Genomic DNA, 24317 nt, shown 5'->3' on the forward strand with positions numbered 1-24317 from the left:
TTTCCTCATGGAGGTTATATTTAAGAGGGGTAGCCAAATATCAAACAAATAAATAAGAAAATGCCAGGACTTGATAAGTGGTGTGGTGGAAGTAAAACCATGTGGCAGGATGGAGGTTGACTGAGAAGCAGCTGAAATTTGTCTATGAGGGCCTCTCTGAGGACACATTTGTCCTCAGATCTGAGTGGCAAGAGGAGCTGGTCACATGAGGCGTGTGGGGGAAAACTTGAAAACATCATGCAAAAGGCTTGAGTCTCAAAGCCTGTCTTTCAGGCAACTTCGTCTCTGCTACTTATAAGGCTAATCCTGGGAGACATCATCCTGCAAATAAATTCTCACCAAACAACCTGCAATGAGCCAAATAAATATTTTTAGACCAGCCATAGTGTGTAGCAACAGGAAACAGATCATACAAATACATCCTATGATGTGCGTAAATTATTTGAATCGAGTGGGTCACTTTATAATTTATATAACATATTTACATTCATCCTCATTTCAGAAAGAATTTAAGGTACTTTCCAAAGAAGTATAAATTATGATCAAATAGCATAAATAAAAAGTGAAGGGAAAAAGATAAAAAAACTAAGCGAAGACAATGCGGGGAAAGGAATAACGGTATAAATGCTCATGACAATGGTCTACACGCTGGTTTTCACTAAGTTACGAGTTCCCAGAAGCCTCTGCAAAAAAATGGAAAAAAAAGACAGAGCGAATGCTATTAGTTACACAATTCAAAACATTCATGTTCTATTTTTGACAGTATAAAATTGAGTTGAGCTGTAGTTCTCATAAGATGATGCTCCCTAATGCAATGACATGTCCCTCCACAACATCCTTTAATAGATGACAAAACTGTGTTTTCATGGTCTGGTTCTTATAATGACTCTCAATAGAGGCTTCTTAAACCACTCCAGGTGCAACCCAGAGAAAGTAATTCAATGGGCCAACCTAATGTAGAATGGGTACCCAAGTCACTGTTCAACTAACTTCATCCAAAAATACATTTTTTAAGAACGTAATGTACATCACCTTCATGAATTCTTCACTAAACATTATTTCTCAAAACCGAACTATTGATAAACCAGGGACACTGATCTCTGTTGGATTCCCTACTAATCTATAGACTCCAGCAATGCGATGTTGCCAATTATACACAGATGTCAATGTCTTAACTGAATGCTAAGTGAGGGTTAGATTTAAGATAATTCTGTGAAAGCTCGGACTTTCTGTGAGCTTCCACAAAGTAGAGTATTTGTCATCTGCATATTTTAACAGTGTTGTTTTTCACATCATTGCTATACTACTAAGAGAAAAGATACTAGTGAATGTTTCAACAAATACTGTGGGTCTAAATAGAATAATGTTCTGGGCTTAACAAACTGTATAAAATGGCTTTCATTACCATTTTATATAATGCTAAGAGGATTACTATAATTTGTAAACAAAACATATAACAGGAAAAAATAAAATAAACAGAACACCACCAGGTCCTCTGGAGAGAATTCATAGAAATAAAAGAGCATTAAAATAAAGAGAGTATCTCAAAGACATACAGCTACCATAAATCTTATACAGTGAACCTTGCTTCATACAAATTGAGAGGTTATTTCAATGTACAGGAAAATCAAATGTATTCTCAGTCAATATAGCTTGTCACTATGAATTTAGATCAATATGTTCAAACAGCAAAGAAATAGCAGGAGTTACACCCTTCTCTGCACTCCAGGCTATACTTCAAAAAGAAATTTCTCTTTTTTATGTTAAAGGGACAACTTACAACCTAAAACCATCAGAATGTTTCATGTAGAACACTACTCAACAATCAGATCATTTAGACATTTTCAATAATTCATGTTTAGATGTCTTATGGTTTCTGAGAACTTCCAAGAACAAAAACAATACCAACAGAAACCACTCTATTCAACAAATCTGCCTTTGACCTTGTTCAGTTTCCATACTTGATTCTACGGCATATTCCTTGACAACCAATTTCTAAATCTAAATTTCAAATATGAATTTCTTACTTCTAGTCATATAACGATGGAATGTATTGATGAGCATAAAAATGGACCCGGCATATATAAACAGAAAACCAAGGTAGGCTTTCGTAAAATTATCAGAACATAATAGTTGAGGATGCCCAACTATATAGTCTTTTCTAAATACGCATGAGTTTTTGAGGATAAGAAATGTTTTATTTGCATTTGTGCTTTCAGTATATAATGCAGCACCCAATAAATATGTACTGAATGAATACCTATGAATGAACACAATAAATATGTACTGAATGAATACATATGAATACAATACATATGAATGAACACAATAAATATGTACTGAATGAATGTAGATGACGTTCCAAACATCATGCACCAAAGAATTTAATAGCTGTTGAAAAGATAACCAAGTCATAATGAACTCTCAAGGGAAATCGTCCGTAAACTGCCGAGATTCCCAGCCTCTGAGCGGCACACCATTATTGGTACACAAACCAGACTCTTCAGATATGATAAGTCAGTCCTGATTTTTTTCATTTGTAAATGTATTTGACAACTATTTCGTGGAACATCTACAATGTAGAGGCATTTTCTAGGCATGAAGATATATAAGCAGTTAAAAAGACTGACAAAACATCTGCTTTTTAGGAGCTTATAGCCTAGTGACCAAATATAAAATAAACTGAAATCAAAGGAATAAATCCAAAGAAGTAATATCAAATGACAATAAGGGATATAAAGAAAATCACGCCACAGACAGTTGTAGGGGACTTGGGGTTGTGTGTGCTGTTTCAGTTAAGGGTGATCCAGGTTGCCTTTCTGAGACAATAAGAGAGATTCTGGATTGTTTTCTAATTATATATAATGTTTCCAAATTTAACCTAAGCATATTGTCACTTTTGTGACACAGCAACAAGCAAGGCCTCCCTCTGAACCCTCTGATGAACAGATACCAACACACACATGCACACGTGCACACACCACATACTTGGCTCAGCCAAATGTTACTTCCTTTCCACCTGTGCCATATGCTCTTTCAGACATACCAGAGCTACAACCTAAAAAAGCAGATGTACACTCTAAGTTAGTTCTAATCTCATGATACTAGAAGGCCAACCTTCCAAGCATCTCTCCACGTGGTCTGTCACTGGGTTATTAATATTAATAGAAAAGAGCAGTAGTGGCACCTAATGTGATGGCAGCCAAAATTTACTGGGTGTCCACCAAGTGCCAGGCACTGGACTGGGTTCTTTAGACTTTGTTTCATCTCATATACTCCTGATAAAATCTTCCTTAGGTACTATTTTGCAGATGAGGATACTGATGTTCACAGAGATCAGGTAACTTGCTGAGGGTCAAGTAGACAGTAAATGATTCCTAAGCTGGAGATACCTCGAAATATCAACTCCCTCATCCCCTGCAACTGTGTCATGCAGTTTCCTCCCTATTAAATGCAAATGCACTTGGAGGGGAGTTATGCATTAAGCCTTGCACAGTGGTGGGAATTAACTTATCAGAACCTCTCTTGAAAGCAGATATTAAAAAGGGAAAAATATAGCTGAAAGTGAATTAGGTAGTTAAGTACACAATTAAAAGTTATTCACTGTACATAAAGGCTAATTAATGGGATGGGAGATATTTTGGTCTAGATCTTAAAGGAATATATAGTAAGATGCTATTTAGTAGCTGGTTCTATCTTCAATGCTTTTTTTTATAGAAGGAAAAAAATACACAAATCAATGTTCTGTTTAATTCAACCGAAGTGTACTGAGCCCTTGCTTTATAAGAAAGTCTGTGTTCCACTAGACACTACAGTAGATGCAGAAGAAAGCGTAAGGCAAGACACTTGTTTCCCACCTTCAAGAACTTAAGATCTATATAATATATGAACAAATAACTACTGTCAGCAGGTCACTGATCCTCACACATCCTTCAGGGCAGAAGACCCCTCCCTAGCTGGGTAGGTTGTCCTCTACCACTGGGAGGGCACAGAGGAATGGCATAGAAAGCACAGGCCCTTTTTGAACAAGTCACATCAGTCCACTTTTTTAATGTATGCATTTCAGTGCTATAAAATTCCCTCTCAGCACTGCTTGAGCTGTAACTCCCAAATTTCCATATATCACATTTTCCTTTTTATTGTTTGATGGATTTTTATGTCCTTGAAATGTCTTCTTTGACTAGCAGATTATTTAGAAGTATGCTATATATTTTCCCAGTGTTTTGGAAATTTTCCTACTTTCTTTCTGTTATTCATGTCTAGTTTTATTCCATTGTGATGGAGAAAACACCTTGGTGGATTTCAACTGAGGTTTGCTTCGTGGTTTAGGGAATGGTCTGTCGTTGTATACATTTCACGCCATTTGAAAAGAATGCATATTCTGCCGTAGTTGCATGGGGTGGTCTACCAATGTGGACTAGATCACGCTGGTTATGTTGCTGAGTGCCTCCATAGCATTTCCAATTTTCTATATGATTGCTCTTGCCATTGTTAAGACAGGGGTTTTGAAGTCTCTAATTATAGTTGTGGATTTGTCGATTTCTCTCTTTAGTTCTACCAGTTTCTGCTTCACCTACCTTGCAGCTGCAGCTCTGTCATTCAGTGCATGCACACTTCGCATTGCTATTTTTCTCAGGGGGTTGACCCTTCTATTATTATATGACAGTTTCTATCTCCGGTAATTTCCCATCCTCTGAAGTGCACTTTATCTGACACTAACATAGCCACCCCTGCTTTCTTTTGATGTTTGTATAATATATTTTTTTCCATTCTTTTACTTTCAGCCTGCTTATATCTTTGTATTTAAAATGAGTTTCTTAGGGAGAGCATATAGTCGGGTCATGTTTTTTAATCCACTCTGACAACGTCTGTCTTTTAACTGGTGTGTTTAGACCATTTGCATTTAATTTAATTATTGACATATTAGGGGCTAAAGTAAGCAATGTTTTTTCTTCTGTTTGTTCTTTCTGTTTTTTGTTTTGTTTTGTTTTACTTTTTCCCATTCCTGCAGGTTACTTGAATATTTTTTAGAATTCCATTTTTATTTATCTATAGTTTTTGAGGACATCTTTTTGAATAGCATTTTTAGTGGTTGCTCTAGTTATTACATTATACATACACAATTTATCAACAAGTGTCATTTATCAGCATAAGTGAAGTATAGAAATCTCACCTCCTTTGCACCCCTTTACTCTTCCCTGCTTATAACACTTGTCTTAAATACTTCCTCTATATACATTTAGAACCACTTCTGACGTTATAATTTTTGTTTCAACAAACAGAGTTTAGAAAACTCAAAGGAGAAGGAAAATGTATTACATTTTCTCATATTTTTGCTCTTCCCATGCTCTTTCTCCCTACCTGATGTTCTAAAGTTCCTTCTGCTATCATTTCCTTTCTGTTTAGAGAAGTTTCTTTAGCAATACTTTTAGGGTAGGCTGGCTGGTAACAAATTCTCTTGATTTCCCCCTCAATTCGGAAGGATATTTTCTCTGAGTATAGAATTCTAGGTTCTTTCTTTTAGCACTTGAAAAATACCGTGCTACTTTCTTCTTACCTCTGTGCGTTTGATGAGAATCTGCTGTCATTCAAATTGCTTTTTCCTCTATAGGTATAGTGTTGCATTTCTTCTCTGGCTGTTTTCAAGATTTTTCTTGTCTTTTTTTCCACTGAAGTTTAATTATGATGTATCTTGGCATGGACTTCATGGCAAGGGCAGCCTTGTTATCACTGGGTGATGGTGAAAGTTCTGACTCCTCGCTAGACCTCCTCCACCACAACGCTGGTGGGGAGGGAAAGGAAGGCCTCACCATTGCCAGAGGTGAGAGAAGTCCGGCCTTCTCACATGGTCTCTACCAACACTGGCCTCAGATAGTAGCGGTAAGGGTGGGCCCACAATATAAATGTAAATTAAAACCACAATGAGATACCACACAAACCTATTAGAATGGCTATTACAAAAACAGACAACATGAAGTTTTGGTGAGAACGTGGAACAACTGGAAGTCTTATACACGGTTGGTAGAAACGTAAAATTGTATGTGCTTTTCAAAACTAGTCGCTAATGTCTTAAAAAGTTAAACAGACATCTCCCATGTGATCCAGCCAATCCCCTCCAAATATTTACCCAAGAGAAATGAAAACATAAATCCATACAGAATACTCAGCAATAAAAAGAAACAAACTATTGATACATGATAAAACATGGATGAAGTGCAAAATAATTATGTTGAGTAAAAGAAGTTACACCAAAAAAAAAAAAGTGCATAGTGTATAATTCCTTTATACAAAATTCCAGAAAAAGAAAACTATTCCATAGTGACAAAAGGAGATCAGTGGTTGCCTGGGGATGTGGAGGGAGTAAGGAAGGGTGGGAGGGAGGAATTACAAAGGGGATTTCAGACAGCAGGAAGGAGGAGGGGCATATGAGAAACACGTCCCAACTTAGTCCATGTACTTTAAGGCACCTTCCAGGAAATTCCAAACAAGATTTCCACCACATATCCTTGACTCTGTCACTTGACTATATAAACGTGCAAAGGAGATGACACCCCCCAATAAAGAAGTCCCTGTTCATAAAGAAGGAGAAACAGTCTCTCTGCCTTCGCACCTTTCTTGTGTTTCAGCACTCCTGTGCACTTATTTTTTAATATTTTTCTGATATTTCAATAAAAATATGACAGGGAGAAGAGGAAAATGCATATGCTTAGTTAACCAGAATTGTATATTTTCTTCACTCAGAATTTTAGCTTATTATTTATTGGTTTCTGTGTATAAACCACTAATTCAGTTCTTAACTACATTCACATGACTTAATGTTTAAAGAAAGCCAATAGGTGAATTATTTTTAAATACTCATTTCCTAGATGCTCTTTTTTATTTTTAATGTTTTTTTTATTTCGACGCAATTTTAAACTAACAGAAAAAGTATATAACAGCACAGAGAACTCCATATACCCTTCACCTAGAGACTCCATTCAAGTTTTGCCAACTTTCTCAATCATGTTCTTCAGAGCAAAATATTAATTCTAGGACCATATTTTGTACTTATTTGTTATGTTCCTCCAGTCTGAGACCTCCTCTGGCCTTTGCAACCTTAACATTTTTTAGACTCTAGGAAAGTAGAATTTCCCTATCAGGTTTATCAATTCGATTCAGGTCACGCATGATTGGCAGGAATATTACAGAAGTGATGCCATCTTGTTTTAATTTCATCTTATCAGGGGGCACAATGCTGATTTGTCCCATCACTTGAGTAAAGTAGTGACTGCCGGGTTTCTTCACTAGCAAGTTACTTTTTCCCTTTGTAATTAACAACTATTTTGTGGAAAGATACTATTTACGTAACATCTCATTCCTCATCCAACTTCCACACATTAGTTTTGGCATCGATTAATGTTCCTTGCCTGAATTATTACTAAGACGGTTGCCAAGCAGTGATTCACCAATCCCATTATCCCTTCTACTTTTATTAATTGGCATTCTACTCTAAGGTAAAGCTTTCTCACCTCCTCGTAAATTGAACACATTCATGTAGCCCATTATATCCCAGTAGAATAAAATATCCCTATTTTATACAGTAAGATAATCTGTTACTACCATTCTTTATTTTAACTCTCAAACTGTCCCAGATTTAGTTAATAGGAGTCTCTTCAAACTGGTTTCTATGTCTTTTTGACATGTTCCCCTGATTCTTTGACCACTTCTTTACTTTCTGGCATAATACGATGTTTCAGATTCATCTTGTACCTTCCCAACCCCAAACCAGGAGCCAACCATTTCTCCAAGGATACCTGGTTCCACTTAATGGAGAATGGTATTTAGAACCCAAAATCTGGTCACTAGGTGTGCTCATTGCTACTGGGATGTTGCTATTCCCAGGCACAGTAAACAGAGTATGTATGGGGTGAGTAGAGGTTCTTTGAACTAAACAAAGATGGTGATAAAGTGGTTCCATTCTACTTGGAGTGGGTCGGACCACATTTGGAGAAATGTAGTGAATTTGGTTTGCCAAATCTTCAGTGTACAGAAATTTAAAAATTCTAAGAGTTTATAATTCACTCTCTTATGAGTGTGATCAGGGCTGACCCAAGATAAATGCCTGCCCTGAGCACATGTGCAACCAATAATTTTCAAATAATTATTCTATTTACTTAATGAGAATGGGAGAAACTGAAAGTTGTGTACTCCTCTGTGTTGAAAAAAAGGACTTTATTGCGATGTTCCACGTCATATACCCTCTTGGAAACTAAGTTAAACTGCTTACAATATATACAAAATAGATCACTTGATCCTAATAAGCAGTTATCTGTCAGTTAATTATTCAATTTCAGAATTTCTGATGGCCAAGTTCTTTGACTGTTAAGTGGCTGGCCTTCGGGTTTGAGATAAGTCTTGCGTTTGCACTGTGCATCTTGCCTATATGTGTTGCAAAAAATACCACTCGAGTGGGAGCCAAACCATTTCACATCTTGTCAGTTAAGTAAGGAGTTCTGTGTGGAAATCTATATTAAACAGGATCATAGTTCTAATTTACTGCAGCGATGTCAAGCATTCCTTATAGACTAATGCATAAGCTGTTCTCAACTTGCCTGCCCTGAATAAGCCAATGAGAATACTGAAAGTATTACATCTTGCAAAAATTTCAACGAGTTTGTGGAATGTAAGTCTTTATTACCATTTTCACCTTATATCTTCATATTCTTTAATTAAAATATTATTACCCAACACTCTCATATAATGATTTCTAGGCATAGCTTTGTAATGCCTCAAAACATCTTAAATCATATTTAAAGGGAGTACAAATTCATACTCCTAAATCACCTGGAAACGAGATTAATTTCAATCTAAGGTAGTTTTTCTTGTTGTTTTTTTTTAAAGATTGGCACCTGAGCTAACAACTGTTGCCAATCTTTTTTTTTTTTTTCCTGCTTTATCTCCCCAAGTCCGTCCAGTACATAGTTGTATATCTTAGTTGCAGGTCCCTCTAGTTGTGGCATGTGGGATACCGCCTCAACGTGGCCTGATGAGCTGTGCCATGTCCGCACCCAGGATCCGAACCAGCGAAACCCTAGGCAGCCGCAGTGGAACGCGCGAACTGCGAACTTAACCACTGGGCCACGGGGCCGGCCCCTAAAGTAGTTTTTGAAACACTATATTGTGTGCAGCACTTTATAAGCGTCTCAAGTGATAAAATGTTAGACATAAACTAAGTAAGAAATAAACTACATAAGTAAACTAATAAGCTGTGAAGATAAAGAAAATTAAAACAAAAAACAGGATATAAGTATTCTCAATACCAGTATATGTTAATTTTGCTACTGTCTTAAATAATATTCATTTGCTTTCTTTCAAGTGTGTCACTCCCATAAACTTTCTTAAAACATTTCTAACTTACAAAATCTGTCAAGGGGACATATTGTTAGGTCTTGTATGTCACCAACTCCAGTGCCTCAGCACACACAGAAAAAAACACAGCAAAGAACAGATAATAAAACTCGGAGTCATCTAACTGTTTCAATTTGTGATTGGTAAAAGGAGATTTTTAGCTTAAGTCACTATTTCTCACAACGTGGTCCAGGAATTAAATAGGTAAAAATCACTTGTGCCACTTCTTACTAAATTCAGATTCCTGGGCTTCTCCGATCTCCTGAAGCTGTTCTTACGAGGACTATTGACCAAAGTCCTGGGAGCTTTGAGAAGGATGTTAGATCAACAATGTCCATTTTACAGTTGTTTCACTGGTTTCCTAGCATGAGGAGAGATAGGCTATAAGCTAGTGAGATTTTCCAATTTTATGAAATGTGTGTAATTCTACTCTCAAAACCAAGTTCCATCACGATCCAAATTGTTGCATAAGGACCTACTTTTAGTAGAAAAGAACTTACCCATTTTCTCCCTTCAATTGTTTAAAGTGCACATAAACCCTTAAAAATTAACTACATCCTTATCACTGCAATCCAAGCTTATGGGGATGTACGTGACATGTCACCCGAAAAATCAACAAAAAACAAAGCATATAATTTCATCGTCATTTGTTTTTTAGTGAGGAGGCCTTAAAATACGAGACAATTCTGCCACCACTTAAAATTCAGCAGTGCAGAACTAGCTGGTGAGCATTTTAAAAAATGAGCAATTCATAAAATTAAGTTGGATTTCCTAATTAAGCAGAAAGTTTTCATATATTCCAAACTCTATTATTATCACTTGGAGAGAATCTTGGGAATTTTAAAATAAGTTAACAAACGAGAATAGCATCCGTTAAAAACAATTCCTTGATTCTCCCTGGTAAATTGTAACTTTATATTCTAGGAGAGTAGAAACACTCTAAAAGTATTTTTTTAATGTTTCTTTTGACTCAATTAATACACTGTGTCACAAAAGGTTATGATGCTTCTGCTTTAAAATATAGATATATATACATGATTATGTTTCGTCTCTAATCATTAGCCTAAAGCCAAAGAAAAGAATTCTAGTAGCTTCAGAAATTCTAGTTTGCTTTTGTATATAGATTCCCTTTGCTAATACTTTTGGCAGAAACAAGAATCAAGATACACATTGTAGGACTTCATGACTCTATACAATGAGTTTCCATTGAAACAATGGTCGTATCTTTCAAGACAGTACGTTAACTTAAAGTTAGGCAGAAAAACTTGAGATCTTGCATGTCTTGCTTATCTGAAACCCGTTCTCCCCAGAGAAAAGACCTATCTGATCACACCCTTATGCTCCTCTCCTTTTTTGTGCTGGGGCACTAATTCGCATTATTTTTCTCTCTGCAGGTATCATTCTCTTCTCTTCAGTCCTAGGGAAGCAGCTCCATTCTCCGCTCTCTTCCTCCTGCCGCGTTTCAGCCTGCCGCCGACGCCGCGGAAAGGTAAATCCCCAAGAATTGCCACAACTGCTTTTTGGGAGGGGGAGTGACGGGGGACCCATCTCGACCCTCCTCCGTCTTCTCACCGCCGCTCCATGCCCACCTGCACAGGTGGACCGCGAGGGGAAGGGACCCTGGGCGTCCCACCCTGGGGGGCCTCAGCATCTGCCCAGCGCCCTGGCAACCGGTGGGACGCTTTGCCAGTGCCGGGTTTCAGTCTCGCATTCTCATTTTCTCGTGTCCGCGCTCTTCCTTTCTCCTACGGTATTTTTGTCATCGATTCTTTGATGGCGAGAGAAAACAGCTCAGAGCTACATGTCTCCTTCCCATAAATACGTGTGTGCTTTTCCCGAACCTTTCTCCGCCCCTTTCTCTCTCCTAACACATGTAGGGTCTGCAATGCAAAGGACTCTCCTTTCATCCAGAAACCAATGTCAGCGTCTCGGTTTAACAATCCATTCATATTCCTTCCCATTGCTAAGCATCTCCTCCACCTTTTCCGGTTCTACTACTACCCACACTTAAAAAAAAAAAAAAAATCCAACGTGCAAGATAATGTGAATCCCAGGAAGAAAGTGTACGTGTGTAAGACAGTCTAAGTATTTGCATCTGTCCATCTCAGCCCGTCCGGGTCCTGTGCATGTGACTGCGAGGTGCAGCACTGTCAGACGGCTCAAAGTTCCCCTGCCAGGCTGAGACTGGGCCCTCCCGAGCTCACCTGTCCGCGCCCAGGTACCCGGCGGAGTGCCCGCCCGGCCGCGTTCCAGGACATCTGGCCAGGACCGAACGAATGCCAGGGAACTGGGGCCACAGGGGCGTCCCCTCCAGAGCATTTGTTCTCCATGCCTCCTTCCCCCCGGGGTATTCTGCGCCCCTTCCCCCAAAGACAAACGGGACTGCCCTCATCCACAGCGCCTTACCTCAAACAGGGGACCGATCTTGTTCTTCTCCAGGTAAGCCTGGATCCGGGATTGCTGATGAGACGCCATGGAGAAACAGAGGGGCCGCGGAGAGTGCGCGAAGCCGTGCGCCTCCGCTGGGAAACAACCCTCCTTTTCCCCGGACTGGAGCCGCGACAGCAGCTCGGGAGCCTCGGCTTCCCCGGCGCGGCGCTCGGCCCCGGGCGCGGGCGTGGGCTGCAGCGCCGGGAGCCGCGAGTGCGCGGGGCGCTAGGAGCCGGAAGCCCGGCACGGTGCCGCCAACTCAGACAACTCCGAGGCGAGAGGAGAACTCATTCATCGGCGTCTCCTCCTGCGCCCACCCCCGCAGCTCTGCGCAGCGCCCCGCGCGGGGAAACTGGCGGCAGAGGCGCCAGGTTCCCTTCCCCTCTGGGCGGCAGCAGCGGGTATCAGGGGGCGGGGGACGAGCCGGAGAGGTGCTGCTCCGCCTAGAGCGGCGCCGGGGGGCGCCCTCGGGAGCACCGGGGCCGCGGGGCTCGAACTCGCCGCGATCGTCCGCGCGCGCGCGTGCGCGCGTGTGTGTGTCCGCGCGCCCGACTGTGTGTGCCTCCTCTCCCGGGTTACGGGAACCCACAGCTCGGGCTTCTCCCCGAGGCTGTGCTCGCCTGCCCGCGCCTCCCTAGCGACAGCGCTGCTCCGAAAGCCAATGGTGAAGGTGCTTCTTTCAAAGTGCACATAAATCTGGTGCTTGTTGGCTACTCCTTGGCAGCTACAGATGCAGTTTGGAAGGGGGTCGTCCCCACCGCCCCTTCTGAGCCCTCCTCGGCACCTCATGTTATGCCTGCGCTAGCGCAGGGACCCAGGAGGGCAGAGTTGGACGAAGGTGCATGGGTCTGAGGACTGGGCGCGAAAATGACGTTGCCTTCCTTTAGAAACTCTGGCCTGGCCCGGAGCAAGTGGAAGGGTGGCTGTAGGCTGAGAACCCAAGCTGAAAATTCCCAAAGTGCAGACGCTCGAAGATTGGCAGCAACCCTCCGGCTGTTGACAGGAGCAAGAACGAAAAGCCAGCCAGCCCTCCCTTCCAAGTTTGCCATCCTGATCCACATATGATAATGTGGATGATAATCCTCATATATTTATGTCTATATATCTATAACTACATCTCGGATGCTAAGGTCTCCACTTAACGATGTTTCCTCTAAATATTTAACGAGTTCCTCAAATTTAGCCAATACCTTTCTTGTTATGCCAGGATTCCCCGGTTGAAGATAAGGTTTAGAATGAAGGCAGCAGTTGTCCTTAGAGCAGACTGCAACAGTATAGATTTGTTTTTCTTTCTCCATTGTGTTCTGGATTTGTGTAATTGGTCATTTTTATTGGTGTTGGTGTTTTTTTTTCCCATCTGTATGACTACTTAAATGAACTATATGTGGGAACATGCCATAGTTAAGAATGGAATATCTCAGAAAGTGGTGTTAATTCTACTTAATAATTTAGATAAGAAGTGTGCCAGAATACTTAAGAGTTTAACCATCACTGATAACCAGAAATAGACATGATTTGGAGCAGAAAGATGCCCAAGTTATTATTTTTACAATCAGACTCGGGTGATCTCCCCAGGGAGAATTAAATTGAATAGCAACGAGGTGCCCTACGTCTGTGTCTTCCATTGTAGATCAAATTATACATTTTTGAATATGTTCGGGAGAAATTAAATGTAGATGGTGAATATCAACATATTTATTTGCTATAAGGTATGGTATAGAGCCATCCATGATGCAGCTAAAAAGTCAAATAATTTTGATACCACATAGTACTGGAGAATAGGAGTGGTACCTTCCTCAGAGAGACATGAGGCAGATGCTTCTTTAAATCAGATCATTACCATTCTTAAGTCTTCACCATGCTCAGAGCACTGTACCCAGGGCCTTGAATAGGAAAGACAAAGCTTTGTTGGCAAAATACTTATGTGTGAAAGGGAGAATCATGAAGACATACACATTTATGTGTGTTAAAACACTGAACATCCCAAAATTATATTTTTAAAATTCAGGAACTATTTCAGAAGTTTTTTAAGACCTACCTCAAATACCACCTCCTCCACCAAGCATTTCTCAGTTCTTTCCACTGATCCCCAAACCTGACTTCATTACTACAATAAATATTTATTGCACAGCCTCTCCGTGGCAGACATTACATTAGGACTGAGGATTCAAAGGTGAAAAGCTTTGTCTTTGTTCTCAGGTGTTCAGTCTTGTTAAGGAAATTGGCGTATACACAAATAATGACATTAAATGCCTTGTGCTAATATAGGTAAATAAAGCATGCTGTGCGCACCCTGATGATGGAAAAATTACCTGTGCTGAGATCATCAAGGAGCGCTCCATAAAGGAGATGGTGTTTGAGTGAAGTGTTGAAAGAAGAGTAATATTTTACAGTTTTCCACATGGGATTGGCGGAGTGAGGATAGAAATAATGTTTCAGGCTTTGGCATTAAAAAATAGCATGTGCAAAGGCACTGAGGCACAAAAGAGGCTGGTGGTTAGAGAAACAGAGAGTATATGTGGAGGAAGATGGGCATGCAAGGTTAAAAATGTAAGCAGAGTTCAGCTCATTAAAGGTCTTCAGTGCTTTCTTATAAAGTATAGACTTGCATCTTTGGGCAATGAGAAGTGAGCAGAGGAGCGTTAGTGAGGTAAAAGTTTTAGAAAGATTGCTCTGGTTATAACATGCATGATAGACTGAAGAAGAATGACACAGGGGTAGCAAAAGCAATTTTGTTTATAGAGTCCATAAAGAAATCAAGAGGGCCAGCCCTAGGACTGGGGATGTGGGGGTGGAGAGGATGGGATGTATTCAAGAAATCTTAAAGACTAATTTGTTGATGAACTATATGTATCAACATATCCATATATCACTGTATATGTAGAATGAGGTTGGAAGAGAGAATCAAAGATAACCCTTTGATTTCTGCAATGAAGCTAAGAGATTATAGATTATTTGCCCAAGTCACCGAATGAATAATTGATAGAGCCGGGTTTTGATTCAGGATTTTCTAACTCCAAAGCTGAAGCTACTTCCATCCTCTACTCTGTATCCTAAAAATAGTCAAGAATTTAGTTTGCGCATGTTAGTGTCCCTTAGAGAGAAAGGCTATGTCCCATGACCGGGCACATAGTAGGCACTCAATGAATACCAGCTGAATGAATGAATTTTAGTAGCTCTATTCAATCCAGCTCCATTCTTTCAGGCTAAACTTTGCTTCTGACACATGGCATTTACGTTCTGTTCTGTTCCATTTAATTAATTGCAGGCGTATCTTGGTCCTTCTTTTAAATTGCAAACTCTCTAAAACCATGAACTGTATCTTAATAATTCCCTTGTACTTTACAGCGTGTAACATAGTAGATTTTCATACAGTACGTTCTTCATAAACACTTCTTTAATTTAATTAATAGCCTATTGCTGTACATTTTAAGATTGGCTGAAAAGTCACCATTGTCTTGGAGTGAATTTAACAAGTTTCTTCTGCACACAAAATGTGGTACCTTTACGCTTCTCCTTTTTTGGCTTGAGTACAGCATGAAAAGGCCATTTTCGGTGAGCCCATTTTAACCTCATTGCGTTAAAGGAGTGCCTCTCAGAATAATTAGCAAATATACAGAAACCAACTTATAGAATATAGCAAAGCCCTTGTCTAACTCCATTTGTAAGATCCCTTCTATAGCTCCTTAAACAAAGGATTTATTTTTTTTAAGGATTGGCACTGAGCTAACATCTGTTGCCCGTCTTCTTTTTTTTCTTCTTCTCCCCAAAGCCCCCCAGTACATACCTGTACATTCTAGTTGTAGGTCCCTCTGGCTCTGCCCTGTGGGATGGGACGCTGCCTCAGCATGGCTTGATGAGCAGTGCTAGGTCCACGCCCAGGATCCGAACCTGTGAACCCTGAGTGGTGGAAGCAGAGTGCACGAACTTAACCACTTGGCCACAGGGCCAGCCCCAAACAAAGGTTTTTTGGTGAGAGACAAGAGAACAATGGTAAAGACAGGTTGACTTAATTAGGAGGTGTTAACAATGTAATCCCTTGAAATTAATTAAATATTGAAATCAAAGAGCAGAGAAGTTTATACAGTTTCCTTGAATTTAGGCTACTAGCCCTGAAGCATACTCGCCCCCTTCCTGTATCTCTTTCACCTTTCCATTTTGTAACAGGGACAAATTTCTTCCCACAGAACTCAGGCTATCATCCAGGATTTCGATTTTTAAATTATCACGTAGAGAGGCTGCAGCAGAGACTGAAATAAAGGGGGTTCTGGAAGAGAAAAAGCAGAGAAGTGAGGACATGAAATAGTCCTGAGGGAGGGACTTCTGAAACATAATTTGGTTTCGAAGTCTGAATTATCAAAAAGTGAATGATAATTATGGTTTAAACCACATTCAGCTATTTCATAGCTGGATATTCTATATGTGGAAACTCAAAATACATGTTTCAGGATGCAATTCAAAAGATACCTGGGTACATTTTGACATTAATGCAAGAACGTTTATTTTTGTTTCACATACTATTGAATACTTTCAGTTTCAAAGATACTGATTTCAACATACCGTTAGATTTGTGATTAGCATAAGGCTTCATATCTGTGCATCTATGAAGGGTCATTTAGGTGTCCCCTGAACTTATCTCTTCAATGGCTCCTCAGGAAAATTTAGAAAGTGTTTTCTTGTTTACTCTTAGATAGTGGTTCCAGTGCAGCTGAAAAGGAGGACGCATTTGGGAGCCTGTCAAGCACAATCATTAAGAACATTGATCTTGGAGTTCTAGCCCAGGATACAATCTAGGCTTTGCCACTTTACAGCTGTGTGATCTTCACAAGCTACTTAACCTCTCAATCCTCAGTATCATCGTAGGTAAACTGAAGATAAGATAAATAGTACTTAGTTATCAGTTTATCATAAGGATTACAGGAGATAAAGCAGGAAGCACTCAGTACAGAGCCAGGCACACAGTGGAGATTCAATAAAGGGTAGTGCTCACTTTGTTATTATTGTCATATCACCATCATTATCATCACCATCATCATCAATTCCCTGAGACTTAGACTTGCAAAATTCCCATAAACTATATTAAACCAATTACCTGAAGAAGTCCAAGGCCCTAAGACAGGTATCATAGTCTCCTAATTAAAGGAAGGTATTTCTGGATGCACAAAGAGAGCTGTAAGGTAAGAATAGATTATAATATAAGAAAATCTACTCAATTAGATTACTCTACATAAAGAAATTATTTTTTAGAGGAAGAAAGTTCTCTACATGAAGCTTGGAAAATGGCAAGGCAATAGGAAGTTTGGGGTGATTATCCACACCTGTCTCCCGGGACAAAAAGCTACAGGACCCAGCAGATATGAGTAATCTGGTCATTAAGAGGGATGGCCACAAAGAGTTAGTTTTCTTCATTTCTGCCTGAAATGCCTCTCACGGCAATGCAAATGGGGAGCACACGGACAGCATTTACTATGTACCAAGCACAGCTACAGCATTTTACCCACTGCCCTAGCTTATTTAATTCTCAAAGCAATGTCAGAAGTAGGAACTACTAATACCCTCATTTTTTCAGATGGGGAAATTGAGGCACACAGAGGGTAAGTAACTAGCTCGAGGTCACAGCTAGTAAGTAGTAGTATCTTAAGCACCACTCTTCTGCCTCCCAAAGCCTTGACTCCCAATCTCCCAGGAATACCACTTCCCTTTTCTTTGAATTTGTTTTGACCAAGAGATATTTTGATGACTAATTTGACTTCCCTAGAGTGTTTATATGGGGAAGGAGGTAGCCAGAGTGGCAGATACCAGGGTAATTTTTTGGCCGCATCCTAAATGAGTACATTGGCAAACTGACTTATATGTGTCTCTTGTGATTCTGAATAATGACAATCAGTTGCATTGGGACTGATTCTAACTGCACTGATAACATCGATTTACTGGACCTACTGAATTGAGAACGCAAATGATGCTGCCAGCTTGTGAAATCCTGCCATCTGGCTTGCTGAAGTGACATTTCTCTCTCTTTAATTTTCACATTTAAATCTTAGGTTTTAATATTTAATTTTTAATATGTGGCATGTTTATAAGCAATCATCATCTAAAATAGTTAATGTCAATAACTTTTTATAACCTGTTTATTGGTATTACATCCAATGTAATACCAGACATCCAATACATGAATCATTTAGAGGAAATATACAGATATCAAACTGCGGAGACACCTTTGATATTAATTATCCATAAACTTAACTCTGACATGCTTTTTACTTAAGATTTCCAAAATTATACCATCTTGATTTTTTTATCCCAATAGGTGAGTCTTTGCTAGGAAGAAAGAAAACAAAATGAAAAATGTTACAGAATACTGTAACATGATACTGAATTATTGAAAGGAAGGAGAAAATAAGAGCAACTAAGCAAACAAAAGATGCATTGGTAACAAAAACCGATTCTACTTGCTGTGCACCCTGGGGAACCAGGCACTCTGCCTAGGACAGGCTGTGCTATTGCTCCAGTCTAGCTATCAAGGAATAAGTAACGTGGGACCTATTTCTCAAACACGCATCTTGTAAATGCCAGCTGATGCTCAGGCATAATGCAGCACATCTCAACAAACCCAGCACTAAAGGTTAAAGGTACATTTAGCAGAATTAGTGGCACCATCATTGCCTAGAGGGAATTTAAATTAATAAAAAAAAAAGGATGACAGCTCTCTGCAAAACATTCTGGATACTATAGTACCCATAATAGTCAGCAATTTCTCTCCTTCCAAAGCAAATGTTGGTCCATTGCCTATGAATAATACTCACCCCCTCAACCATCAGAGGATTTTGGTCCTGAGAGGCGGAGAATTTTGTAACATCTAAGGATATGCTGAAGCTTTGGCAAACATCAGAGAGTCACACTGACTTATATATCTACAACAAAAGATTTATGCTGAGGCCCTGAGGAGGAGCAGCTAAACTTAGTAACTTTTCCTGAGAGGATTAGGAAAACAAACATTAAATGAATGTATGAATGAATGAATGAATAGGTGAACAATGAAAGAATAAATGAATTAAAGAGAGAAGGAATGAGTAAAATGTCAATTCATGAGGTAACCATGAGGCCTATCCAATACCCATATCCACAATCATTTATGTTTAAATCCCCCTTTTATATCCATACCAAAGTCTAATTGATTTTGTTCAATAGAAAATTCTTATAAGCATTTGTAAAGCGTTTCAATAAGATAACAGCATCGATTTGCCTTTATGTATTTCTTGAGCCTCTCCAATTTGCCGCTTTTCTTTCTCTCTTACTTTTTTTCTTTTTCTTTTTTTAAAAAGAGTGTTGTTCATCTTGCAGCCTGCGTCTGAAACATGAGTACACAATTGTCAGTGGTCAGTGAAAAACAATTGACTAGAATTGATGACAAATGTTTTCTGCTACATCTGTTTTCTAAAATGTATTTTCAGATCCCTTTGTCTGTAAATGCTTGCCCTTGACAGTCACATGCCTAGGCATATTTTAGGATCAAATCATTGCCACTGAACCTAAGATTTCATATATCTTAGGATGGTTATTCCTTATGGTCAGCATATACTGACTCATATGATCTCTTTTGCCAAAAATATTATCAAAAGAAAAACATTTTTTTATCCTTCTCATTTCATTATCTTTAATAACATTGCATTATATCAAAAACTTATCTTAATAAAGCAATGACAGTAATTTAAGCAGGGAATATAATCAACCTTCTACATTTCACTTATATTTAATTTCAAAATAGTCTCCGTTCGATGAAAAAATTAGGCAGTAACAGACTGCCACCTTATGAAATGTGAAGACTGAATTTTTCTAACGTTATGTTCTGTTTCCCAGAATATATAGTCTCTCTTTGCATTTCTTCAGTACTTGAGCTACTTTCTACATGTTTAAGTGTCCTTTGATATTTTATCTTCCTTATATGTCGTGTAATTTTCTCAGAGGTAGTTAGACTGATTTTGGTGTCAAATCTGAGATTGAATTATGGGTCAACTACTTACCAACAACTGTGTAAGCACCATCCCCATGATTATCGCTCTGCATTTTACAGATGAGGAAACTGAGGCCAACAGATGTTCAATAACATGCTATACTAGTTGGTGGAGAAGCCAAAATTCAAATCCAAGTCAGTCTTTTTCCAAAGCACGTGTTCTTTTATTTGATTACACAGGACCAATTTCGATTATAGTTGTTTTGAATACCCATTAACACCTCAATTACTTCTACTATTTTTGTAATGTTCCTACTTTCAAAGCTATTTCTAGCTGTAAGAATATTCAATAATGTCACTCAATGTACTTGTAATGCAACTGATCAACTCACGTTTCAACAATAGGAAGAGGTACGTGCTTGAACATCGTAATATAATTTTTTGGTAATTTCTCACTAACCATTTTTAGAATAAAAAAGGCAATACTGGAAAGTGTTTAAAAGTATGGGCTCTGGAATTAAACTTTGTTTTCTTTATATTTTTTATTTTCTGTATACTATGATGTTTTGACATTTTAAGATGTCAAAGATTTTTAAAAACCTTTCTGGCTGGAGACTCCCCTCCCTGGGCTAGCCCATTCTTGGAGATAGCAAAGAGCTCAAGCAGAGCATACCTTTGATGTGCGCATTGACCAACACCGAGCCTACCTCCTCTAGCTGGCCCATACACCCCAGGAGGCAATCATCCCAGGGCAACAAGGGACCACCCCTATAGCTAGGAGCCTGCAGAAATTCTTCAAACTAGCCAGTCCTAAACTGTTTACCCTAGCCTGGCTTGACTTTCCCAAGAAAACCCCAATAAATAGTCTAGCCTCAGCTTTCCTGTCGCTCCTGCTTTCTGTCTCTTCACAAGCCTGAGTTGTCTCCATGTGGTCTTGTGCCTCATGCTGTGCCTCCTGTCTCTAAGACCTGTGAGTATAATAAACTTTGTTTTCCTGAGCCTTTTGTGGCTCAGGAAGTTATGCAACAGACCATCAGATAAAACAACACAGAACAGACTTCCATGGGTTTGAACCCTGGTACTAGTACATACCAACTTTGTGAATTTTGTAAATTGCTCTCTAAGCCTCAACTCTGTGGATGCAAAATAACTAATAACCATTCTATAGATAAGAGAAATAAGATGAGTTTTACTTGAGCCACAGTGAGGATTATAACCCAGGAAGGCCTTTTCCGGAAAGGAAGAAAGCATTCTGAAGAAGCATGGTTCTCAGTACAGTCTTATATCTTTTTAGAACAAAGAGCATACATTAAACACACCCAGGATACATTTTCAAAGTTTCAAAGAGTTACTTAGTTGCAAATTAGCAGGTCAACATGACCCTGATATCCAGAAAGGGACAAATACAGGTCTTACCAATAGGGCATTACCAATACGGCATAGGAGGAGGAGTATGCATTCTTATCTTAAGAGAGTGCATTCTTACTTTGATGGTGAAAACAGATGTACGAAGTATGTTCGATAGGATAGGCGTAAGTCAGGCTTCTTTAGTTCAGCTGAATCAGTTTGAACCCAAATAGTTACTCCATATACCTCAATATGTGAAAACCTCTTGATAATTCCCTCAGCCAGACAATCAAACAACACTAATAATAGGCCTGTGTTGTAGGGTTGTTGTGAGTTTACCTGAGAGCATGTGAAGGACTTGGCACAGTGCCCTCCAAGGAGTAAGTGCTTGATGAATATTATCTGTATTATTGCTGTTGTTTATACTGCAAGATAGTGCAGAGATAGTCCATATTTCCTCCTCTTCCTTTTCCTCATTTTAAAGGTAGGCAATCTCTGGCCAGAAAAAATCTAGACTGATTTTTTTCATTCGTCTTACCTTGGTTTAAAATAGCTCCCATTTCGCCATTCAGTGACTTATGAAAAATTAGAGATTTAAATGATATGTTTATTGGTTAGTATTTAATATTTTATGGACTTCAAATGCCAATGTTAAAAATAAAAAAGAAGGAATGTGGAGAATAAAACACCAAATCCAAACTTAAAGTTGTTTTTGACAGTCTAATATATTTAAAATTGTATTAGATTATATATATTCATTTCCAAATTCAAGATAAAGAAAAATTAAATATCATAAGCTGCCTAGACCTAGTTTAAAACAATATATTCTATTCCCTTCTTGTAAGGAAGAAGTAAGTAAGTAGATCCTTTAATACGGATATTGATGAATTTGAATTTTGTTATGCGTGAATTTTACAAAAACAACTGACAGAAGTTTGGGGTCTTTCTAAATGAAGTCTTTCCTCCAGCTCAAACTAGGAGATCTAATTCCATTAAAGCACTCTTAATTGTGTGGCAATCCTACATAAATTGATACATATTCTAAAGAGAATAAGCTTTATATTTTGACAAGGAACCTCCACAAGTTTTCATCCTGTTAATTTCCAAGACCACTTTTTTCCAAGCCCAGATTAGTCTTCTGCATTCTTCTTGGTTCCTAGAAGAGCCTGGAGAGCCCCAGTTGGCTTTCCTTTCTTCTGTACCACTAATAGTCACCATTTACTCTTTCTCCCTTTTAGCTCTTCTCAGACAATGGCTGTAGGGCAGTGGTTGGTTTCCTTCAACTCACTTCTTCCTTCATGCTTCTGAGGAAAAAGATGCAAGCTCTTTCATTTTACCACTTTACCACTAATCAAAAGAAAGAAAAAAATCAAAGAGAAACACAGTCTAAAAGAAATAACATCTTGTCCCTTCTATTCAGCATTGTATTGAAGATTCTAGCCAGTGCAATTAGGCAAGAAAATGAAAAAATTTATCCTGATTAGAAAGGAAGAAGTGAAACTATCTCTATTTGCAGATGACATGATCTTGTATATATGAAATCCTAAGGAATCTACTAAAAAAAAATTATTGGAACGAATAAGTGAGTTTATTAGCAAGGTTGCAAAATAGAAGATCAATATTAAAAAATCAATTGTATTTCTATACCTTTTTAATGAACAACTCAAAAGGAAGTGAACACAATTATATTTGTTATTGCATCAAAAAGATAAAACACTTAAAAATATATTTAACAAAAGAAGTACAAAGCTTGTATTCTGAAAACTATAAAACACTGTTGAAAGAAGTTGAAGAAGACCTGAATAAAATGAAAGATACCCAGCGTTTATAGATTGAAGGACTTAATATTGTTAAGATGACAATACTCCATAAATTGATCTACAGCTATAACACAATTCCCATCATAATTCCAACTGGCTTCTTTGCAAACATTGGCAAGCTAATCCTAAAATGCACAAGGAAATGCAAGAGACCCAGAATAACCAAAACAATCTTGAAAAAGAAGAACAAGTTGGAAGACTCACATTTCTGATTTCAAAACTTACTACAGAGCTCTGCAGTAATCAAAACAGTGTGGTAGTGGCAGAAGGACAGACATATATATCAATGGAATCAAATTTAGAGTCAAAAAATGGAGCTTTATATTTATGGTGAATTGATTTGAGACAGGAGTTTCAAAATAATTCAATAGGGAAAGAATAGTATTTTTGTCAAATGGTGTTGGGACAACTGGATATCTACATGCAAAAGAATGAAGTTGGACTGCTACCATGCTATATACAAAAATTTACTCAAAATGGATCAAAGACTTAAATATAAGATCTAAAACTATAAAAATTTATAAGAAATCACAGGTCTACATCTTGATGACATTGAATTAAGTAATGTTTTCTTAGATATGACATCAAAAACACAAACAAATTAAAAATTGGTAAATTGGATGTCATCAAAAGAAAACTCTCCTTTGATGCAAAGGACATCATCAAGAAAGTTAAATGACAACTCACAGAATGGGAGAAAATATTTTCAAGTCATAGATCTGATAAGGGACTTGTATCAACTTTTACAATTTAAAAATGACAAGTAGCCCAATCAAAAAACGGGCAAAGGAGCTGAATAGACATTTCTCCAAAGAAGATATTCAAATGGCCAATAAGCACAAGAAGAGATGCCTAACATCATTATCCATTAGGGAAATACAGAGCAAAACCACAATGAGATGCCACTTACATTCACTAGGATGACTGTACTATAATCAAAAAGATAATAACAAGTGTTGGCAAAAAGGTGGAAAAATTGAAACCCTCATACACTGCTGGCGCGTATGACGTAAAACGGCGCAGCCAATTTAAAAAGCCGTCTGGCTGTTCCTTAAAGGGTTAAATGTTGACATATCTTATTACTTAGCAATTCCACTCCCAGGTATAGACTCAAGAAATGAGTATATATCAAGACACACAACCACATAAAAACTTATACATCAATGTTCATAGCAGCAATATTCATAATAGCCAAAGAGTGAAAAAAATTCAAGTACCCAGATATTCATTACCTGAGGAAAGACTAAATAAAATGTGGGTAGGTCCATACAATATAATATGATTTGGTAAAAATGAAAGTAGTACTGTTACATGCTACAGCATGGATGATGATTGAAAACATTATGCTAAGTGAAAGAAGCCAGTCACAGAATACCACATAT

General features: G+C 38.5%; 1 protein-coding gene across 1 annotated transcript in view; it reads right to left on the reverse strand.

The window, feature by feature from the left end:
* Nucleotides 1-12123, reverse strand: part of C9H8orf34 (chromosome 9 C8orf34 homolog) — a 370388-nt gene extending 358265 nt beyond the window's left edge. Inside the window, 5 exon segments of the mRNA XM_023648496.2 lie at nucleotides 11794-11872; nucleotides 11874-11914; nucleotides 11916-11977; nucleotides 11980-12066; nucleotides 12069-12123. Coding sequence (XP_023504264.2) covers nucleotides 11794-11872; nucleotides 11874-11914; nucleotides 11916-11977; nucleotides 11980-12066; nucleotides 12069-12108 — 309 coding nt within the window. The 5' untranslated portion in view covers nucleotides 12109-12123.
* Nucleotides 12124-24317: the final 12194 nt, after the last annotated feature.

Source organism: Equus caballus, chromosome 9 (assembly GCF_041296265.1).
Source record: "Equus caballus isolate H_3958 breed thoroughbred chromosome 9, TB-T2T, whole genome shotgun sequence".
NCBI classification, from domain to species: Eukaryota; Metazoa; Chordata; class Mammalia; order Perissodactyla; family Equidae; genus Equus; species Equus caballus.